The sequence below is a fragment of the Tinamus guttatus genome, unplaced genomic scaffold (assembly GCF_059628265.1).
Source record: "Tinamus guttatus ecotype Peru unplaced genomic scaffold, ASM5962826v1 Tinamus_guttatus_pri_ptg000770l, whole genome shotgun sequence".
Taxonomy (NCBI): Eukaryota; Metazoa; Chordata; class Aves; order Tinamiformes; family Tinamidae; genus Tinamus; species Tinamus guttatus.
The window spans coordinates 171,359-193,543 of NW_028289304.1; the positions used below are offsets into that span (position 1 = coordinate 171,359).

The window sequence follows — 22,185 nt, forward strand, 5'->3', positions numbered from 1 at the left end:
TGCCAACGGCTCCAACACGCACGGCTGCTGCGCCTGCGACCCTGACGAGGGCAACCCCACTGGGGTCCCTTGGATCTCCCCTCACCACGGAGCCTTGCACCCACAGGGTCTTCCAACTGGAGACATTTCTGGAGGGCATGAATCAGCTTTTCACAGCTTGTTAAAAATCTTGATCCTACCTCTTGTTTTCATGCCTTTCAAATCAGGAAATGAGTTTTACAACTTTTCCAGTGGGGCACAGCTGGTGGCCAGGGTCATAAAGCTGAACTTTTTAAATATCGCTTCTTGGGATCAGGGGAAGAGCATTAAAAAGGCAGAGAGAGAGAGGGAGGGAGGGAGGGAGGGAGGGAGGAAAGGAGCAAAGGGAAGAGAGGGAAGGCAATCTCAGCAGAACCACGAAGAAGCCCAGCTCATCAATGGCCATGGCCACGAGAGCGCAGAAGACGGTGTGTGTCTGGGGCAGGCTTTGCCTGCTGCTCTCCCTGCTCCTCCAGCTGCCGGGCTCCCAGGCCAAATGCTACTTCCAGGCTAAGGGTAAGTAAGTGGCCTGGGGAGGTGAGCCGGGACCTCAGGATGCTGAGACAAGGCTCTTGGTTTCCCCGAGTTCTTGGGGCAGTGGGCCCATCCCTTGCAGCACTATGGGCCGTGCTGCACTCGGGAGCGTGTGCCAGGCTGGCGATGACTGGAAGGAGCAGTCTATAAACCGCAGAACAGCTCCCCAGGGCTCTGGCTGAGAAACTGCTTGTTGGGCCATGGAGAGCTCCTGGCAGGAGCCCAGCCAGGGCCATGCATGCAGGACCAGTGGCAAAGGGTTAGGACTGCCCGTGTTGCTGGTGCCACCTCCTTCTAGGGGTTCAGGGTGCTCAAATGGGCATGGCATGTGCCCCAAGAGCCACCCACCATGGCCTCGAGTCCCAGGGCCACAAGGGCAGTGGGGGAATTATAGGACACAGCCGGGGTGGATGGATGGGAACATCTCTCAGCAGCAACCCCGGCTTCCCACCCCTGCACGGGGAGTCGGGCTGCAGAGGAACGTGGAGAAGACACCGAGTACCCTCTGCGCCACTGAGCAGACGGGATGTTGCGATGCCACCACGTTGCCTCTTTGTGGCAGAGGGCTGCCAAGGAGGCTCCCACGCCTCCGGGCACTGACTTATTGCCGTTTTTGGCTTTCCAGCTCCCTGCGAGTACGAGGGGAAGCAGTTCTCGCTGGGCGAGTCGTGGCTGAGCACCGCCTGCTGTGCACCTGCCTGCACTCCATCGGTGTGGGCTGCTGTGAGATGTGAGTGAGTGGCGTGGGCAGCACCACAGGGCTGGCAGCTGCGCACGCGGCCGAGCAACATCGCAGCCTCTGGGGGTGGTGGCTGGAGAAAGCAGAGGTTGTTCTTGGGGTGCTAAGGGCGGCAGGGTGATCGTGATCCTCACGCTGCCAGGTGGGGAGCCAAGGACAGTCCAGGGCACCCAGCACAGCAAGGGCAGGTGGGGTGGGTGTCCCGCTCACGGCTCTGGACCGTAATATATGAGAGGAGTTGAGGCCCAGGCAGCGTCTGGCAGTGCAGGGAGCCTCCTGGCCATGCCAGCAGCCCAGTACCTGCCCCTTCAGCAGCCACAGCTGATGTCCCTGTGCCCTCTCCCATAGAACCCAGCACCCCATCGACTTCCCCAACTGGTGTGAGGCTCACTATGACTCGCAGACCTGCCAGATCTCCATGGTGCAGAAGGCCAACCCCAGCCTGCGCTGCGTGAAGGGCCTGGAGCATGAGTGGGGCCTGGCGGGCACCGCTGAGCCGCTGAGCATCAAGGTGCTGAACGCGGGGCTAAGAAGATAGGGGCCTCCGCACCGGCAGCACGAGCCTCCGCAGTGCAGCGCGCGCCTCCTGCATGCGCCACACCTGCCCCATCCCCTAGAGACGGCACCATGGCCACCTGTGAGGGAAACCACTATCCACTCTACTGAGCTGACATTTACACCCTAGTGCTGCCCTGGTACGGCTTTGCTTTTGCTTCCAGCTTCCAGAACCAAAGCGGGCTCCATCCCTAGGAGCCACCGTGCCGAGGAGGCCCTGCACAAGTGGGGGCTCCTTGCTTCCCACCCAGGCCATGCACCTTGCCAGGGCACGCACGTCCCCAATGGAGCTGTGAGGCTGAAGGCCCTGGGTGCAGGACCTGCGTGCCCCAGACAGCCCCTCTCTGCCCTGAGGCACAAGAGGCAAAACCTTCCTCTAGAACCACTAACACATCCCACAGCCCCGGCCCTGCACGCCAGCCCTGGGCAACATTGCAATGGAGCCAGCCCTGGGCAGGCAGCAGCACACAGGGGGAAACCACTAGAAAGTCTCCCCAGCCTCCCCCAGGCAGCCTGTCCCATTCCCCGGGAGCGAGCCGGGGGAGCCAGGGTGCCCCGCTCGTGTTCGGGTTGCTGAAGCGACCTGCGTGCGCCGCGGTGGAGCCAACAGCCCCTGGCCTGCCCCGCTGTGCCGTGCCTGTGTTGTGCAGAGCCTTGTGTAGATGTTTCTGTTCTTGCAATAAACGTATTCAACAAACAGGAGGTGTCTGGTGTTGTCTCCTTGGTCTAACCCACCTGCAGCTGGGGCTCGCGCCTGCCACGCTCTGGCCTCCAGGAGAACAAGCGGCTTCTGCTTGCGCTGGGGCTCACAAGGCTCAGGACAGGGCTGAGCCAAAGGGTGTGTTCCTGATGGTCCTTGTCACCAGCAGCCACAGTAGCACTAGGTGCATTGCGCAGGGCCTGCTTCCCATCGCCCAAGAGGCCGCCAGAGGCTGGCAGAGATGCACCCCCTCCAGCCCTCATACGTGCAGCCAGAGGCACAGTGACACCCTGCATCCCCCTCTCCCCTGCAGCAGCGGGACCAGGGCTGGGAAAAAGGCACTTTGCAAGACAGAGTTTGCATGTTCAGATGTTTATTAGATTCCCATGCAAAGAGGAAAACTCTTTGAAAGGTTTGGTGGAAACATGGAGCGGGCTGTTGAGCAGGGAGACCTGAACTCAAGCCCAGCTCCAGGAATGCACAGCACCCATTTTCGCTCCTGCTCTGCAAGGACCCTGAGACCTGCAGGATGCCTTTGTGACCAAGAGGGAGCCCAGACCTCTGTACTTCTCAGTTTTGGATCAACACCATGATGCTGCCACCTCGCTCAGCCTCACAATGCCAAAGCGCTCAGCTACATCTCGAACACCAGCACATGCCGACAGGGCTGGCTGGCCCTTGCCTGGGCTGGGGTGAAAAGGGTGCTGAGCTGGGCACACGAGACAGCTCTTCTACGGTGCAGGACACGTGCACCAGGACAGAGCCTCCCTGGCGAGCAGCGTCCCACCTGCTCAGGTGGCCAGCACGGATCACCTGAAAATGAGAACCCTGCCTGTGGGGTCCCGTAGCAGGGACACAGCCTTCACACAGGGCTGCTCCGAGGCTTCAGCAGAAGAGCTCCGCTCTCCTTTCCTTGGGCTGGGCCCTTCTCTCTTGGAAGGCCCTCGAGGGCTAAAGGCACGTGGGGCCGTTCCCTGGCAGGCAGATCTCCTTTCTGCGAGCGCCGGGACTCGCACGATGCCCCAGGTGAGAAGGGGAGCTGGCGCATGGCTCCCAGCTGCCGGGCTGCAGCTCGGGTATGGCAGAAAGTGGAGAGCTCCTCTGCCCTGGGCAGGCAGAGCTGCCTGGCGCCCTTGCGGCAGGGGCACTCCAAGGCGCCGCTGCCCACAGTCCTGCCACCATCCGCACTTGCCTGTAGCACTGCAGGCTCCTACCGGCTCTGCCCACTCTTAGATGCTGATGGAGTTGGTGCTGGAGAACTGAGACACGTAGGAGGCCAGGATGGGGTTGGTGGGAAGGACTTTGATGGGCAAGTCCCAGCTGAAAGTGTCCACTTCGATCTGCTCCACGCCTGTCCAGGTAACGGCCTCCGACTGGCTCCCACGCACCATGCAAGTCCCCACGGATTCCCCAGAGGTCACAAACTCAAAGTGCAGCCTCCACTTCAGGGACACTGTGGGCAAGAGCAGGGTCAGCAGCAGACACCACAAAGGACAGGGACAGTAAGTGGGTCAGTGCTGGCTGTCCTGGCAGGGGAGCAAGCTAATACGCCCGCTCACAGAGCTCCCTCCCACGCCACGTGGCCCTGCGGAGGGTTTGCGGTGACAAGGCAGGGCCACCCGCACCACGAGGGGACATTGCAGCCCTGCTGTGAGCCGAGCAGGGGCAGCTCCATCGCGTGGCGGCCACTCACCGATGTTGGTGGTGAAGCCCGGCGTGGAGCTCAGCGGCACGGGCAGGCTGAAGCTGCTCTGCGCCGTGTGCAGGCAGGCCTCCTGATGGTGGGCGTGCATGCTGTACGAGACAGGCTGCCCCCGGCGCCGCTGGAACTCCTCCTGGATGCTCTCCTCCGTCTGCAGGCTCACCGAGTACTGCAGGGCAAGGCGCAAGGCGCTTGCATGGCCACCGCTTGCAGCCCGTGGGTCTCCCGTCCCCCGGGTGGGTGCCACCTTCTCCACCTCACACCCCAAAAGGGCCTCAGGCGGGTCCCACCGAGGCCTCGCTGGACACCCCAGGGAAGCTTAGTGCCATCTCGAGCATGAGCTCACTCTCCCACCCCCGCAACCATGGCTCTGCCCTTGCTAGCACTGACAGTGGATGTCACCTTCCGAGAAGTTAAATGTCCCGATGATGTCCTCCCTGATCTTGTACACCGTCTTAAAGATGCAGAAGGTCCCCACCTTCCCACGAGTGTTGCTTATGTTATAGAAGTCTGTGCAGAGAGCAAAAGGAAACAGGTTGCAGCCTGGTGATTGTTCCATGCAGCAACCTGGGGGCATTTCAGAGCCCACAGACAGGAGTCCACAACTGCTGCCTGGGAATGCAGGACAGGTCCCTGCAGGGAGCAAAAGGAAACCACGCAGTGTGTGATATGCCAGGGAAGAGGCTCCGCCTGACTGTGATAGAAAGACCCTGAGCCTGGCAAGGAGGAGGTTAGGGGAAGCTGATCTGAGCAGGTCCTCATGGAGCTGCTCCACAGAACCAGTCCGAGCTCTGTTTTACTAGCATGAGATTTTGGCAGACGGCACTGAGCTGGGAACTCAGTGACAAGCACAGGCCCGCGGGCACTGCCTGCCTCAGGCACAGGCTAGGAGAGCAGGATCAAGCAGGGAGAATGACCTACGCAAGCTGTGCCGGGAGGTGGCCACCATGAGCAGTTCCGTCGCCAGGTCCATGAGGCGAGAGTCTTTCTTCAGGCCCTCCTCCTCCTCCAGAAAGGGGTTTGAGGGAGCAACGGCCTCATCCTGCGGGAACTGGTAATTCTTGAGCCCTGGGGAGAAGGTAGGAGAGTCAGCAGGGCAGGGTGCGGACAGGCCCGTGCCCAGAGCGGGGACAGCGCTGTGGCCTTACCGTGCAGGACGAGGACACGGAAGGGCACACACAGGAGCTTGATGGAGGAGTTCACGTGCTGGCAGCCGATGGTCAGCTTGTACACATACTTCAACAACTGTCCCCGGAAGGAAGGGGGGCCATCTACGGGCAGCGTCTCACAGTAGGAATCTGCAAGGAGCACAGAAGGGATTGCTTTCCAAGGCCACGCTGAAGTTCCTGGAGCTGCTGGCCAGAGACCCCCTGCGCTGGCGGTTGGGAAGAGCAGGGGGCTGAGCAGGGAGCAGAGCAGGGTGCTTTCCACCGCCTCCTCTTTCCTTTGGCAGGCCAAGCACATGCCCTGCTGCAGTGTCCTGCGTCACACCTGCTGCCCTTCAGACACTGCTTCTGCATTTGCAACCACACACACCAATTTTGCCTCAAAAGAACATGAAAGATGTAAAATCTGGGAACACGACCACAGGAGGACTGAACTTACTCATCACAAACTCAACCTGAATTTGCCTCTGCCTGCCAGCACATAAGGAAATCCCTTTATAATCCCCTGCAACCACCTGAGCCCCGGAGCCAGGAAAAGCTGTTGACAACAAGAGGCTCTCCCAGGCCCTTCTGAGCCTGTTGGAACCACTGCAGGGAAAGGGGCTCCCCCTGTTCCTGGAGAACAAATGCTCCAGGCAAACACTTGCCAGCAGCAAGGAGCACGGGGGGATCCCAGTGAGACTCGGGGCACTGGAGATTTCTGCCTCCTCCTCCCTGGCACAGGCACCTTCAGGAACATGAGGCCTCTGGCTCTGCTGTGGCACGGCCAGTTTCCCGCTTGGGAGGGAAGGAACAAGAGGCAAATGACCCCGTGTTGGATAATGGAGGTCGCTGTTTAGGACACACACCCTGTTGGGAATTGGCTATGAGAGCGTGGACATGAGTATGGTTCTACTGACTTTGGTTCAGGCCTGCAACTGAGCAAGCAGGGGCTTCTGGGAGATTAGGCCTCAGGAGAGAAGTGCTGACTACGTGCTGGTAAGGCAAGGACACTCTGTCCTTGGCGAGTTTCGTAAACAACCCTGAGGGGATAAGGCAGGAAGAATGAAGAAGCTGCTTGCTTATCGACCGTAATCTGGGCTGGCCAGACAGAAGTTATCTTTCGAATAAACAACCAAATACCGTCGAATAAACAATCAAATACCGTTAGCAACCAATCATGAGCTCAAGTTTTGCAATATGTATGAGGCTAATTATCTACTGTATAAATATACTTGCTTGTGGGACAATAAACGAGTTCTGTTGATGACCAACGGGTGTCTGCAGTCTCCCTCTCTCCGACAAATGGTGACCCCGACGTGATGCAACGAAGGGCAATCCTCTCTCGGACAGAAAAGAAATCGGGAGAAGGACGCACCACGAAGGAGAGAAGTATTAGAGAGTCGGGTTCCGCAGCGCAGCCGGGACGGTGCCGAAGCCGCCATTGGAGCGGAGAGGAACGACACCCCCCTTGGCCACATCGGTGAGTAAGGGGCCGTACGCGCCACCGAAGCCTGGAGAAAAAGTAACTGCTAGCGATAAAGAATGGATAGGCAAGTGGCGTATGAATTATTTACCCGTACCTTACAACAATGTAACGTACAGGGAATTGACTTAAAGAAAGAATTACCGGGATTGTTAGCATGGAGGTACGCGAAGAGTTGCTTTATTGTCCCACATACAGTGCATGAATTATCGGAGTGGCGAAAACTGGGTGATAAGCTATGGGATGCAATGTTAGATGATGATAAGACCATGGTGAAGCAGGGATTGTGGAAGTCCTACGGAAATTTGGTGAATAGGCTCGTGCAATCCCTGGAGCAAGCTACTGATGAACAGGCCCTCTGCAAGCTTTTGATCTGGTGCAGAGAGAATGGGTTCAAAGCCGAGCCCCACCTAGTATTCAAATCCGATGTGAAAGCAAAAAGCAAAGTGGCCGCCGGAGTCACGGCAGCCTTTGCAAGCACTTCAGGACCGGGACCGCCACGCCACCTACAACGGTTGGTGTTTGGAGATCCATCGCTAACCCCCCCGCCCGTGCCTGCCTCTGTGCCAGCACCTGCGGCGCCTACAACGTCTGCGCCCCCGCTTCCGGACCCCGCCCCGTGTCACCTGAAGAACGGCCCGGCTACGTCCAGGACTTGTTAGATCGCCTTGAAAAAAAAAAAAAAAAAAAAAAAAAAGGAGAAAGGGGGGCCGGGGAAGAGAAGGCGAATGAGATCAAGGAAACTTACGTTGCTGAGAGCTTGACAACAGCCAGGGGGGAGGTGCAGGGGAATTTGATCTGTCTTTTAAAGTGGGGGTTGAAGAATTGTAATGCTTTAAGTGAGGACAGAAACCGTTATTAGGGCTATTATTTCTGTTTGCTATGTTCGTCTGTATTATGTGTTGTGTCCTTTGTATAATGATGCTGACACGAGGTATGGTTGAAAAGAGGAAATTTGTATGATCTGTAGAGTCATAATGGGATCTTGAGAAAGAAGATGTTTGCCTGCCCGGGAACTGCAAACATCCACTAAACTAGTTTGAAGGTCAAACACCCGAGAGGAAGATGAGAAAGGCAGGACCCTTAGACTGACGGCTGGGACCACTTACTGGTATGCGCACCTGCGCGACCAGGATGGAAGGTTATGTGACTGGAGGTGGAGTTTGTCCGCCCCCCGGTCTGCCTGCTGGCACGTACTGGCCCTACGTGGCAGGATGCACCGGGCTTAAACAGACAGTGCAGAGAGAGGGGGGGTGAGACTCCTAATACTGAGATCCACGTTGTCTCCGCGGGGACGCCCGCTGAGTTAGGAGCCTGTCAGCAACCCTCTAATCTGCCAACTCGAGAAGATGTTCAGTCTCAGTATCCTGCCGACAAGTATTACCTCAAGAGTAGTTATTCATACATTGCTTATTAAAGATGCTTTCACCTGAATAGAGGCTCGCAGTAGCTACATTGTTTTGGGTGATTATTGCCAAATCCCAAGCCCATTCGCACCTAATTGGCGACAAGGATGGGCTTTGGCAATTGAGACAGTGGAACTCACTAGTGAAGTGCACAGCTACGTGGTCGTGCCACTAGATAGAAACTATGTTTTTGCTGTTTGTGTGTGTAGTCTTTAGATCTTTATTGTATAATATATATCAGCAGAGAGGACTGACTAAGTACAACAAGAAAGTGCAGAATTTGAAAGCGGGAAAGCCAGGAGTAACTCAGACTACGGTGTACTCCACCCCACCCCCACCAGTGGAGGACTGGGAGTTGTACTCTGACTTGTATCCCTGGAAAGAGACTAGGGAAATACTTCAGCACAGGAAGTAAGAATGAAGAACCAAACGCTGAAATGCCATCTCGAATGGTTGTATACATCACTGCAACCACACACAACTATTCAGCAGAAAGTAGAAAACTTGGCGGAACTGATTATGAAAGGGAAAACACGAGTGGTGCAGATCACGGGAATGGAACCAGGTGTAATTAGAATTCCAATAAAAAGAGATCTGCTTGAATGGTACCTGCAGCATTCTGGAGAATTACAAACGAGTCTATTATCAACAGCTGCTGATATCAAAGTAGACTCTATAAAGTCACCGAAACTACAATGGGTGAGCCGAAATGAGTGGATTATGCCACATAAAAGAAGTGAAGTACCATTAGCGGACGCAGTCACCGCCTTCATGGATGCAGGGAAGAAATCACGACGAGCAGCTATCACCTGGATGGAAGGAGTGGAATGGCATCACCACCTGCTAGAAGCAGCAGCAGGGGACTCACTACAAACGCTGGAACTGGCTGCGGTGGTTTGGGCGGTACTTAGATGGCAAAATGAGCGGCTCAATCTGGTCACGGACTCTTTATATGTTGCTGGAATTGTTACGCGCATAGAGGGGGCGAGGGTCCGGGATGTTAAAAATCCGCGGTTGAATGAGCTCTTACGCAGGTTGCAAACCGCTTTGCAACAACGGTTGTGCCCGTATGCTGTGATACACATCAGGAGTCACATGTGGACTCAGGGTCTGGGCGAGGGTAATCACAGGGCTGATCAATTGGTGGCCGCGGCTGTACCTCTCAATGACTTCATTAAGGCTAGGGAAGCCCATCACATGTTCCACCAGAATGCTAAAGGCCTTAAAAGTCAGTTTAATATAACAATGGAAGAGGCCAGGGGAATCGTGCGCGCCTGCCCCGAATGTAGCCATCATGGACCGGGGTTGGGCATTGGGGTAAATCCGCATGGTCAAGGCCCTTGTGGGCTCTGACAAATGGATGTTACCCATGTTCCAGAGTTTGGCCACTTGAAGTACCTTCATGTCACTATTGACACATTCAGCCACTTCATATGGGCAACTCCCCAGGCGGGAAAAAAGGTAGTCCATGTAATCTGTCACCTGACGACCTGCTTTGCTGTAATGGGAGTTACTGGATGGCTCCGCAATGTTTTGCAGAGCTTGCTAATGTTTTTAGTAGTAGCTATAATTGTATTGTTATGTTTAAGCTGTATCTTATCCTATGTAAAACGCATGATAAATAAGAGCATGGGGGATGTCCTGCTCGCGCAAAAAGAAAAAGGGGGAATTGTTGGGAATTGGCTACGAGAGCGTGGACATGAGTATGGTTCTACTGACTTTGGTTCAGGCCTGCAACTGAGCAAGCAGGGGCTTCTGGGAGATTAGGCCTCAGGAGAGAAGTGCTGACTACGTGCTGGTAAGGCAAGGACACTCTGTCCTTGGCGAGTTTCGTAAACAACCCTGAGGGGATAAGGCAGGAAGAATGAAGAAGCTGCTTGCTTATCGACCGTAATCTGGGCTGGCCAGACAGAAGTTATCTTTCGAATAAACAACCAAATACCGTCGAATAAACAATCAAATACCGTTAGCAACCAATCATGAGCTCAAGTTTTGCAATATGTATGAGGCTAATTATCTACTGTATAAATATACTTGCTTGTGGGACAATAAACGAGTTCTGTTGATGACCAACGGGTGTCTGCAGTCTCCCTCTCTCCGACAACACCCAGCTAATGTTGCTGGACAGCACTGCCCCAGCCCGCCAATGGCCTGGTCGAGCCACGGCCATTCACCCTGCCTGCTGCTTTGCCCAGTCAGGCCCGAGGGTCTAAAATGGCAGCAGGTCACAGCCTCAGAAACAACACATTACAGTTTGCGTCTCCTTGGTCCTGTCTGCAGCTCTGCTCTCACCTCCCCAGGGGTGAATGCTCCAGCGGACCCCCTTGAACCACCAGCACCGCATCTCTGCTCCTGGGCTTTGAGAGTGGAGGAGCATCTATCACCCAGGCACGGCACGTACCCAGGGCAAGCTGAAGAGCCTGTCCATGCACAGAGCCTGTGATGCTTAATGTTAAGCCACTGCAGGACCACAGGTTGCTGAAATGCAAAGGAAGTCTGCCGAGAAACGACAGGCTCAGTCACATGTCTGCCAACTGAGAGGTTCTCTGTGAAACCATGAAATTTTATCTAAAGAACAAATGGGAAAGGAGCAATGAAGGAGCAGCTGGAAGGGGACCCAATGGAAGAACACAGCTGAAGGGTTTTGAAGGGATGGAGAGCTCCAAGCTGGAGAAGATCAGAAGTACTTGCTTTTGTGGCAGAAAAGTCAGGAAAAACAGGACAGGCAAGACTGTTATTTGAAGGACAGCCATAGCCTTCGGAAGAAGCATGGACCTTCGGAGGATGCCATTAAATTCCAAGAATGCTCCAGTGCAGCCAAAGAGAAAAAAAAGGCAGGGAAAAGCAGGTAGGTGTTTCTGTTCTTTCAGCTGCAGCCAAAGGTACTTCAAGAGCATTTCATGCCTTGCAACTACACAACAGACCTGTGGCAAAGGACACGGGCCAGAGGGCAGAACCAAGGGACACTTTGCAGTATGTAGCCCTGGTACGCTGGAGAACAAACTCTGGATGATGCTGCAGGGAGCAGTTCCTTAGCATTCACACTCCCACCAAGTGACCTGGCCTTCTGTGAGCGCCAGGTCTTCCACTTGCAGCACCCAGGTCTGCAAAGCCGGTGTGAGAGCGGGGGTACCAAGAGGTGAACACTTTGAGCAGAGGAAGAGAAGACAGGACTCACAGGACTTTGACTCGCCAGGATCCAGTCGCAAGTCACAGAAGAGAATCTTTGGTGGAATGGACAGGATACACTGACCCCGTTCTCCTGGAAGAGAAGAAAACTATGTGAGTGCTGCACAGCCTCTGTGCCACGTGGAGGGGACACTCACCCTGCCCGGGGCCCTGCACGTTACCCTCACCAGAAGGAATGGGAAGGAGAAGGGGCCAACAAGGAAATATCTCATTTCCCAGGCAGATCATGAGACATTCCCAGAACAGCTCAACTGATAACCCTCATGTTTTGCTCCAACCCCCGCGTTTCGCTCCAGCCCTCGCGTTTCGCCCCAGCTCAGCACCGTTTTGATCTCAGTGTCGAGGCCCTGCAGCAGCCATACACCAAGGAATTACTCACGGAAAGCAACAGAGACCTCCCTTTTATGCCTGTGTGCGCTGCCTGCGGACACACATTACTCGGCTGACTCCTGCTCGCGGTGCCCTCACTGCCCCTTCCCGGGGCCATGGGAGCAGGACTCACCTCTGTTGGAGACGAAGACGGTCTCGTTCTCGACCTGCACATTGCGCTTGCTGCCGTCCGAGGGGGGAAGCGCTATGCGGCTCTCGCTCACGTGGAACTGGCAGTGGATCTGGGCGCTGGCCCATGCCAGCATCTCGCTGGGAGCAAAGAAGAGCAACATTTGTGTCTATGCTTTAACCTGGATTAAAACAAGCAAGAACCTAGAGAGCAGTAGCTCTTCCTGGAACAGGGCCTCGCTTCACTTGCTGGTTGTGGAAGCCACTCACAAAGCCCCGCTCTGAGCAGGCCCTTGGGGCAAACCTGGGCTGGGTTATGCACCCAACGCCACTTCTGCCTCCGCTACGTGACAGCCACCAACCTGAGGCTTCACCCAAGGGCTGAGCCCGCAGCCCCTTGCTTAGCAGCGATTTTTTTGTGTCAGTCAGAGCTACAACACATTGGGCATGGCACAAACGCTGAAGAAACACCCCTGCCCCACACAAGGCAAAAGACGGGAAGCAACACAGGTCAGCAGCCCCTTCCACCGAGAGCTCCCATGGGGCAATGTGGCCTGTGCTGAGTCCCGCAGGGATCTGCCACCAAAGATGCTGAGAAGAGTCCTGAGACCCAGTCCAAGGCCCTCCTTGCTTGGCGCCCTCCTCATCACCAAACCAGCCATGGACACACACTACTGTGAGGAAAGCTCTAGCTGTCCCACGTGGGCCATGCCGGGCAGGAGACTTTTAGCCATCACAAATGAGAAGTGACACGAGTCCTCTGACCTCTGACTGCCTCTGGCGAGGGGGCAGCAGCAGGGAAATGGCTGTGCAAGATCAAACTGGAAACAACCAGGACCTCCAACCCAGGCAGAGCCACTGCTCTTCTCGCTCCAGAGAAAATCTCTCTCAGCTGCAGTGCAAAAATAAAGTCTCACGTCCTACCCTGCTCCTTGCTCCGAGGCTTGGCCACCCCTGGTGTTTAGCACAAACTCCTGGAGCACCTATAGCTGAACCAGAAGTACTGGGTGAGGGCTGAATCCCAGCTGGGATGCTGGGGAAACCATGCTGAAAAAGCAGCATGAAGCTGGGATGGGAGAGAACAAGCATATTCCTCACAAAAGACAAGGTCTAGGGCAGGGAATGCTGCAATATCCACTTTTTTTTTTTTTTCCCTAGAAAGCAAATGCAAATTAAAATGTAGTATGAAATAAAGCCTGGCTCTCAGACAAAACCCAAGCACCACGGAGATGCCTCCGACGCCAACCAAAGCAGCAGGCGCCTGTCACCAACTCCCCCGGCTCCCTCTGCCCGTCACCCTATAGGCATGAGGTTCTTCTGTTTGAAACGCCACAAGACTCTGCAGTCTCCATGCCCATGATATTCCTTATTTCATCCGAGGAGGAAGCACTGAGAGGAATTTACTGGAGGCTGTAGAAGAGGCAAAGGTGTCATTTTGCTGCCTTCCTGTTCAGTCACAAGAATTGTTTTGTGCCCAACATGAAAAACAATCTTGCATCTCTGACTTTGTTATAGCCTTGGCTGTCCCATGGGGTATTTCCCATGGCATCACTCACATCTTTCAGATCCAAACCCTTATCTATCTGCATTTTAATAGCTACACTGCCAATCTAGGCAGTGCCTCATTCCTCTGGTGTTATTTAGCATCACCGTCTCATCAGTCTGCCGTGTTCCTTTTAGCTGATCAGTTAGGTACTATTTGATCATTTGCCTGTTCTGGCTGCCAATGCATTGGGTTCTATACCCTGTTACTGCTAACTCTACATGCTGTAATTCTGTATCTTCAAAGTGTGGCTTTTTTATAGGGGTGTTAAAAGGTTTTCATAAGACTTCTGCTATATGAAAACACACAAATGCTCTTAAGAGACAGATTTTTAGTAATTTTATATAACCTTAACATGGTTATGGTACCTTCAAACACAGGATTCTTGTCTGTTCAAACACAGTGAATCTTGTCTTCATTTATTTTCAGTATAGCACAACAAAATACCCCAGAATTGTTCTATTTTTTAACCAGACGCACAAACAAAATTTGCATGTGTCTTTCTGCCAGCAGACCTTGCTCTTTCAGCCAGCAGGATCCTGCCTTAGTGCTGAGGACACTTCTCCCTTCTCCCACTTTTCCTTATAGCTCCCGCAGCCTGCAACAGCCCCAGTCATCACGTCACAGCCTTATGTGGAACATCTTGGACTCATTTTTCATATGCCTCGCACATCACAATCAAATTCTCTTTATGCCATTTGCTTACTACCCTATGCTACAAATATATGAAGCATATATAGGGTAGTAAGCAAATTCTACCCTATACAGCAGCAGAGAAAGTGGCCCAAATTCAAGGCAGCTTTCACCAGTCCTGAGAGCTACTCCTTGAGAAGCCCATCTGTTTACTGCAGTGACTGAACTTTGATCTGGCTACTGCTTTTACTCTATAGCTTCATTTTCTGATCCACCCATCTATTAGGTGTTCCCATTCATGTGATACAGCCCAGACTGGTCGGTTTGGTCACATATCTTTTTTTTTCTTCCATGAGGCAGGTTTTGAAATTCAGAGGTGAATCTCCCATTACTGTGCTGTGAACCTCCAAAACTGCTCCACTTTCTATCTCTGCAGTCCTGCATGTTTACAAGTAATAGGAGCTGCACTGAGTCAGTCCCAGAACAGAGCCAGAGCTCTGCATCCAGCCAGGCTGGAGCTGTCCATCCCCTCACACACTGTCCTCCCAGAGCTGGGAAAAAAACAATGTTATCACTTTACAAGACAAGGTTCTGGAAGCTAGAAGCTCATGCCATAGGTGAGCTTGGGAGTTTAACTCATCGGGCAAGAGGAAACCTGAAGAAAATATGGAAAGCCAAGGAAGTTGATTAAAGGGTCCCACAGTGGTGATACCACCAGACTGCTGCTCCATCGCATCACACTGGCACAGACCTGCCTGAGATTCATACCAGCACTGAACCACACAGAGCTGGAAATGATACTTCCCAGGAAGGACCCACGAGAAGAAAGCAACCTCCAGCCCCTGCAGAACCAGCCAAGGTCACGCACAGAACAATACGAGGCACAGAGGCTTTGGGTAAATTCTGTTTGGAATTTACCACACTCTCCCTGTGAGTCAGTACAGGAAGCTGCTCTCTGCTCACCTTTCCTCCATGCTTACCTACAGGCAGAACAAAGACACAGAGAGATGCAGGACTCAAGGGCTGGGCTGCAGAGAACATCTTTGACTCATCCCCTCTCTGGGCTTGCCCCTTTGATGGGCAATCCTGGGGTAGGATCACCCTGACTTGTTTGTGCAGTGCCGGGCATAGAGAGTTCCTTCCAGAAACATAGGAAATAGTGACACTTAGTCACTATTTAGTGACGAAATAGAGGTTGCCCAGTAAGTCTGCTGCACTGGTGTAACCAGACTCCCTGGTTTCATAGCCAGTTTGGCTTCATTTTCTGCCAGTGACTCTGCTGCTGAGGGCACACTCGAGGGACAGCGAGGACCATCTCCCTCAGCATCTTAAACTGCATATTTTCCTCCAGTCTCTCTTGGGAGCAGAAAAGCATAATTGCCTCCCAGTTTCAGCCCCAGCAGCAGAGATAGGGCCAAACACCACTTGCACAGCACGCTGGGGCAGGGAACTGCCCCGCAGCGCTGCCGTGACTGCTCCCGAGCACTGCAGAGAGCCAGGCAGCGCCTCGGCATGAGCGCGGGCTGCCCTACCTGTTGGCAGAGGCGGACAAGGCTGATAAGGGGTTGTTGAACGTGATCATGCACTCGAGCATCTCCCCCGCCAGGAACACGGGCCCACGGCCCAGCCTGGTCAGCACCTTGATCATGGCTCGGATGGCTCTCCTACGTGCACACCTGCTGAACAAAACGGTGCCTGTGGAGAGAGGGCGGGATGCAGCGGGGCTCTGCACATGGACACAGCGAAGCCAGGAGCAGCCCCAGTCGTGCGGGTGCACACCAATGTGCACGGGGGTTGGTGACAGCCCGCATAGGGAGCACACATGTCCAAGAGGGTCAGGGAGAACCCCGGGCACAAGCAGAAATACACGTATTGGGGGGTAAGGGACAGCCCCAGCCAGACACACACACATACTGGGAGGTGAGGGACAGCCCTGGTCACTGACACACAGGCACAGGGGGACCAGGGACAGCCTTGTCACACTGAAACGCATACATACAGGTACAGTGGGACTGGGGATAGCCTGGTCACACTGACACACACAGGTCCAGGGGGACTGGAGACCTTGTCACACTGACACATATACACACAGGTACAGGAGGACCACGGACAGCCAGGTCACACACACAGACTCACACACACACGGAGCTACAAGGGGACCACACACACACACACACGTACAGGGGAACGGGGTACAGCCAAGTCACTCACACACACTCACTCACTCTCTTACACACACACAGGTACAGCCCTCCCCTCTCCCCGAGGGCAGGACGGCGGTGCCCGCAAACACACACTCGCAAACACACCTGGGCGGGGGGCCAGGGTAGCCCCGGCCGTTACGGCGCCGCGCGCATCCCCCAGGCCCACTCACCACCCCGCAACGGCCAGGCCCGGCTCCCCCACCGCCACTCGGCAACTCTCGCGGGGCGCTCGGGCTGCGCTCGGCAAAACCCGGCATCGCCCGGGCTGCACTCGGCTCCGCTCGGCACCGCTCGGGCCTCAATCGGCTCCACTCGGGCTGCGCTCGGCACCGCTCGGGTCTCAATCGGCTCCACTCGGGCTGCGCTCGTCTCTGTTCGGGCTGCGCTCAGCACCGCTCGGGCTGAGCTCGGCACCCCTGCTTGGCCGCCTTCGGGAGGCCCAGTCCGGCGGGGTGGGCTGTGGCGCCGGCCATGGCGGACGCGGCACCGCTGCTGATGCGGCGCTACGAGGGCGTGGCGTGGTGCCGCGGCGGGCGGCTGGCGCCTCTGCTGCGGAGCCGCGGCAGCCCTACGGTGCTGTCGACGTGCCGCTCGCCGAAGTCCTGCTGGCGGTGCGGGGGCGGGGACAGCGTATGTGCGGATGTTGGCCCTGGGTGACCGGGTGCGGGGAGGCCCTAATGACTTGGCATGGAGGATGGTGGCCCTGGGTGGCAGGGTATGGGGATGGGGGGTGCCTTAGGTGACTTGCATGAGGGGCCCCAAGGGACAGGGTGTGGAGGTGTGTGGTGGCCCTAGGGGACACGGTATGGGGGTGTAGCATGGCCCTAAGTGATGTGCTGCAAGTGTGTGCGATCCCCAGGTGCAGGTGACATGAGGGGGGGATGGACACCCTGGTCCCTAAATGCCTGAGGAGTGGGGAGGGCGCAGGGATGAGGTGCCCTGGCCTGCAGGAGACGGGCAAGCATGGAAGGTGCTTGCAAATACCCTGCAGTTGGCCTGTGTCCAAGGGCTGCCTGCTGGGGACTCTGCTTTTGTGGCATCTGCAGGGAGCAGCCCCTGCTAAGGGGTTTCCCCCTCTTTCTGCTGCCTTGGAGGCTTGAAGTGAGCATCTGCGTGGGAGCCGCTTCCCTGGACAGCCACCCAGGTTTGTTAGGTTGCACAAGGTGGCCTTCCCCCGGCAGATAAAATCATAGAATCATAGAATGCTTAAGGTTGGAAGGGACCTCTACAGGTCATCTAGTCCAACCCCCCTGCACACGCAGGGTCACCTAGAGCACGTGGCACAGGACTGCATCCAAGCGGGTTTTGAAGATCTCCAGAGAAGGAGACTCCACAACCTCTCTGGGCAGCCTGTTCCAGTGCTCTGTCACCCTCACTGTTAAAAAAATTTTCCTTAAGTTCATGCAGAACTTTTGGTGCTTCAGTTTGTGGCCATTACCTCTAGTTCTGTCAGTGGCCACCACTGAAAAGAGGCCAGCACCATCCTCCTCACTGCCTCCCTTGAGGTACTTATAGACACTGATTAGATCCCCTCTCAGCCTTCTCTTCTCCAGGCTGAACAGGCCCAGCTCCCTCAGCCTCTCCTCATAGGGCAGATGTTCCAGGCCCCTGATCATCCTTGTGGCCCTGCGCTGGACTCTCTCCAGCAGCTCCACATCCCTCTTGTACTGTGGAGCCCACAGATTGGGGAGATAAAGCGTTGGTTTATTTAAAAATATTTTGAAATGCTGTGAACTGTAGCCGATCCAGTATTCAGGAGGCCCTCTGAAGCGCAGCAGAGCCAGCTTTGGGCTATTGCATGCCTTAAATAACTGGGGAAAAAAATGCATATGGGAAGCAATACCTTAGCCTTGGAAAGCCCTGCTTGTGAGATTGCTCTTTGGATGCTGACCATGTTTTACAGCCCTGCGTGCGCACAAGGCTGATATCGAAATGTGTGGCAGGGCAGTTTAGTTGTGCTTGCTTTGCATTTATCACCTCTGTTTTCAGAGCTTTTATTTTATTTTATTTTATTTTATTTTATTTTATTTTATTTTATTTTATTTTATTTTATTTTATTTTATTTTATTTTATTTTATTTTATTTATTTTTCCCTGCTCCTGTTTCCCATGGCTGACGCCGGGGGAATTGTGCTTGGATCCAGGTGGATAGCTCGGGACAGACCATGCGAGGCTGCTGCCCACAGAGCCTGCCCATGCACAGCCTGATGGAGGGTGGATAAGGACTTGCCGTGGGCTGGGGCATGCGCAGGTTTTACTGGAGTGTTGTGAGCAAACGCGGGGCTGGAGTCCCTGGGAATGGAGTGCAGGAGATAAGGGCTGCTGGAAAGAACAGCTGCTACAGAGGCACCGCAGTCCCTGCAGCACTTGGGTCACTGAAGATTTGCAGTCCCCACTTGGGTGAGCTGGGGGGTTACCTCTGGCTTTAAGGAGGCAGGGATTGGGTCCTGTGCCGTTTTTACACTTGTAGCAGCTTGTATAGCTTCTAGGAAATGTGTTTAAGCTTCAAAGGGCAAGCAGCCCTCTCTGTGGCTTCCTAGCGCAGCACCTGGGCGTGCTGCCCTCTGCTTGGAACCCAGAGCTGCTCTGGCAGTGCTGCCGCTTCAGGCTCCCTGATCCCTCGAGTTCAGCAGCATCTCTTAGGCTGGCAGTAGTTTCACGCAAGCTCATTTCCTTCGGCGGGAAGGGTTGACTGGGGGCAGTTAATTAGCCAAAGACAGTCTCTTTTATGAGCTGGGAATGCAGCCCCATTCCTGCCACCCGGGCTGGCTCCAGTGCCTGGATGGCTGTGGTTCCCAGGCCTGTGGGTGGGAAGTTACCTGCAGGGCAGCGCCTGGCTCTGTGTGTGTCTCCTGCAGCTTCATGCAATGAGGGACAAACATCCCCGATGCTGGGAGCGCTGAGGGCAAGTGTGTTCACCTCTGCTTTTTGGAGGGCATGGCTGGTAGTGTTTTGGGCTGAAAGAGCTCCCTGCCCCAGTGCAGGAGCTGGAAGCCTGGGCCTGGATCTCTACCCCGCTGTCGGAGTGCTCCGTTTCCTCCCCATGCCCTTGCATGCAGGATGCTGCTTGGGGTGGGTTGGAGAGTTGCTCTGCTGGGAGCGATTCCTGACCCATATGCAGCAAGATCTTGAGGACAGGAGCTGTCACATTGTGTCACTGGGACCAGAGCTTCCTGCAAGGCCTTGGTGCCCTTGCATGGAGAGGCAGCTGGAATGCGCGCCAGGCGTGCGCTTTGGAGCACTGATGGAGAGGGGGCAGCGAGGCGGCTCCTGTGTCCTCTCATACCTGCTTCTCCTTGCAGGTATTTCTTATGGTGGTACAAGAGAACCTGCCTAGAGAAGAAATATCCCTTCATTGACCTCCTATCTGCAGTTCCTCTGCAGCAGATCTATGGTGAGCCTCTGCGTTGGGCACTGCCACTGGGCTGGTGGAGAGGGAATGCCAGCATTTTCCCAGGATCCTGGAGCTGCTGCCAGGCTTTGGTGGTAGCACTGCTAGGACCTCCCATGCCTGTGTGGTTGGGGTGAGATGGGCGAGGAGGGGGCACCAGGCTGCAGGTCTGGAGAGCGGATGTGAGGAGTGGGGGGCAGGCACTGGTATGTTGGGCACAATGTGGGCACTGCAGAGCGGGAAGAGATCATGGTGCTAGAAGCTCCTCCTGGGCAGTGCTTAGGGGCCCAGAGCCGCAGCCCACAGTACCGCAAGGAGCACCAGGACTGATGATCTCTGTGTTTGCCAGGGTGTCCACTGGGTGGCATTGGGGGCAGCACCATCATCCATGGCCGGCAAGGTGAGGTTCTGCTGCTGGCGATTTACCATTATGAAACAGTCATCGCTGACCAGGTAGGTGCAACTGTGCAGCAGCGCCCTGTCCTCCAGCCCTATCCCTTCATGCTTGGCTATTTGTAGCGTGGGCTGGGCAGGCTCAGCCTTGCAGATGCCCTGGGGTAGAGGGCAGGCGCTGTAAGGTGGCAGTGCTGACACTAGGCCAACCTGGACACCCCGGCGTGAGGGCTGTAAGGGAGGAGTGACTAGAAGTGACCGTCTGTGGTGGCTGGAGGCTGCTGCCTCTGCAGCCCCAGCGGCCTCGCACCTCCCGAGCCCTCGTCCCAGCTGCCTGGGAGAGGAGCTGTTGTTTCTAGATCTGTTGCCAACTTGCCTGTGAGGACTGTCCGGAATACACATGGAGTCATGTGAGCCTGGATTTTTGTTCTTTTGGGGGGAATGTCTGAATCTTGTAAAGATTTGAGCCCACCTCTGAGTGCTTTGGAGGCCTGGGGTCCTTGGGTGCCTGTGCCAGACAGGAGGAGTTGCTCTCCTTAAAAGAAGCCTCTTAGGAAGGGCCTCATGCTGGGCATATCTGCCAGTCCTCCCTCCTGGGAGGTGCTGGTGTGGTTTGGGTGTGTGGGACCCTCCAAGGCAGCCAGGGCTCGGTCTGCACATGGACCGAGAGCCGGATCAGAAGTACAAGCTGCTCTGGAGCCGCTCTGTGCTGCGGAGGCCTCTGCTTCTGGACTCGTCTCACCATTTTGCTCTCCTCTCCTGCCCAGTTTAGAGTGTGTCTACGTTGCAAGGGCCTGACCATTTACCAGCAGGTGCTGTCAGTGGAGAGACCCAGCACTCTACAGGGCTGGAACTGGGGCTACTGTGGCCACTATGCCTTCTACCACGTGCTCTACCCCCGTGTCTGGACCATCTATGAGTTCCCAGGGCAAAACGTGGTGCTCACCTGCCGCCAGGTCTCCCCTGTCATCCCCCACGACTACCAGGTAAGGCGATGGTGGCACGCTGCCCACTGCAGCCCTCCTCAGGTGCTGGGTGGTATGGGTGCTGTTCATGGTTGCAAGCGCCATGCAGTTTTGAAGAGGACTGTGGCTGTTGTGGGGCTCGAATGCCTCAGCGTGCCCTTCGGGAAGCCTGAAGCAGTTACTAGCTGCGAGTTCCCTGGTTAAGCTGTGGAGGCAGGTGCTGCTGCTGCCTTGTCTGCAGCGCTGGTTATCTTTCCACGAATGGGTAAGGAGGGGAATGCTCCTTTGGGTGGTGTGGCAGATGTGGCTACATGCAGCCACCCTCGAAAGCAGGTCAGACTGCTCCCTGCAGCAGTGGATGTACTGGAAGAGCAAGTGTCTGCACCAGACTGTGGCAGCGCTGCTGTTGCACATCAGATTGGCTGAGACTTGGCAGAGCTGCTTGGGTAGGAATAAAAGGTGAGCAGAGCAGACATAATCCTGTCCTGTTAGTCCAGACCCTACATAGCAGCTTGACTTGCAGATCTTGTTTCCAGTTTGGGGAGCAATGGCTTGGAGCAGGTGAGTTTTAGACTCCGGAGTACTGCATGCTCTGCCCACAAAGGCTGCAGGAGGTGAATAAGTTCCTTGTCCTCTCTGTCTAGTTTTAAGAGTAGCAGAGGAACATGGAAGAGCAGAGCTTGTTTGTCCCCAAATTGCTTGCACCTGAAGGGAATCAGGGCCAGGCCAGGAACAGATTGGGGATGGATGGAGTGTCTCTGCTGAGGCTTATGGCTCTCCTCAGCTGGTTGGTCCCAGTGCTCCTGGAGTGTTGTAGAGACAGATATGACTGAGATGACCTAATTCTGTAAGCTTCCATTCTTGCTTATTTTTCTTTCCCAGCCTGGTCTTTTCTGTCCTAAGATCATGTCCATAGTGCCAGGTACTCTCTGGGCTGTAACAGTCAACCTTGGTAAGGCTCTGCCCACCCCAAGGCTGTTGGTGCTGGTGGGGATTGCCCATTTTTCCTTCTCATTCTTTGCTGACAGCTCTTCCTTTCCTTTTTGATATGTTGGATGCTTTGTCCTGCTTGTTCCTGCACCTGT

At 55.2% G+C, this 22,185-nt stretch overlaps 1 protein-coding gene and 1 pseudogene across 1 annotated transcript; one reads left to right on the forward strand and one right to left on the reverse strand.

The window, feature by feature from the left end:
• Positions 1-422: 422 nt before the first annotated feature.
• LOC148591509 (prostate-associated microseminoprotein-like) lies at positions 423-1,829 on the forward strand (annotated as a pseudogene).
• A 1,888-nt stretch (positions 1,830-3,717) lies between these two features.
• LOC104574793 (RAB6A-GEF complex partner protein 2-like) lies at positions 3,718-15,796 on the reverse strand. The gene is made up of 8 exons (XM_088537428.1): positions 15,681-15,796; positions 11,977-12,113; positions 11,464-11,547; positions 5,397-5,546; positions 5,170-5,316; positions 4,635-4,758; positions 4,240-4,439; positions 3,718-3,999 (listed from the first exon to the last, which is right to left on the reverse strand). The coding sequence occupies exons 1-8, from the start codon at positions 15,794-15,796 to the stop codon at positions 3,776-3,778; spliced, it is 1,182 nt and encodes a 393-aa protein (XP_088393554.1). The 3' UTR covers positions 3,718-3,775.
• Between the last annotated feature and the right edge of the window lie 6,389 nt (positions 15,797-22,185).

Bases quoted from the DNA above. Each gene is read 5' to 3' on its own strand.
- LOC104574793 (XM_088537428.1), bottom strand. From the start codon at position 15,796: ATGATCAAGGTGCTGACCAGGCTGGGCCGTGGGCCCGTGTTCCTGGCG. The intron at 11,548-11,976 runs GTGAGTCCTGCT...CTTCTCTTCCAG, and splicing joins CGTCTTCGTCTCCAACAGAG to GAGAACGGGGTCAGTGTATC. The intron at 4,759-5,169 runs GTAGGTCATTCT...CTCTCTGCACAG, and splicing joins CACCTCCCGGCACAGCTTGC to ACTTCTATAACATAAGCAAC.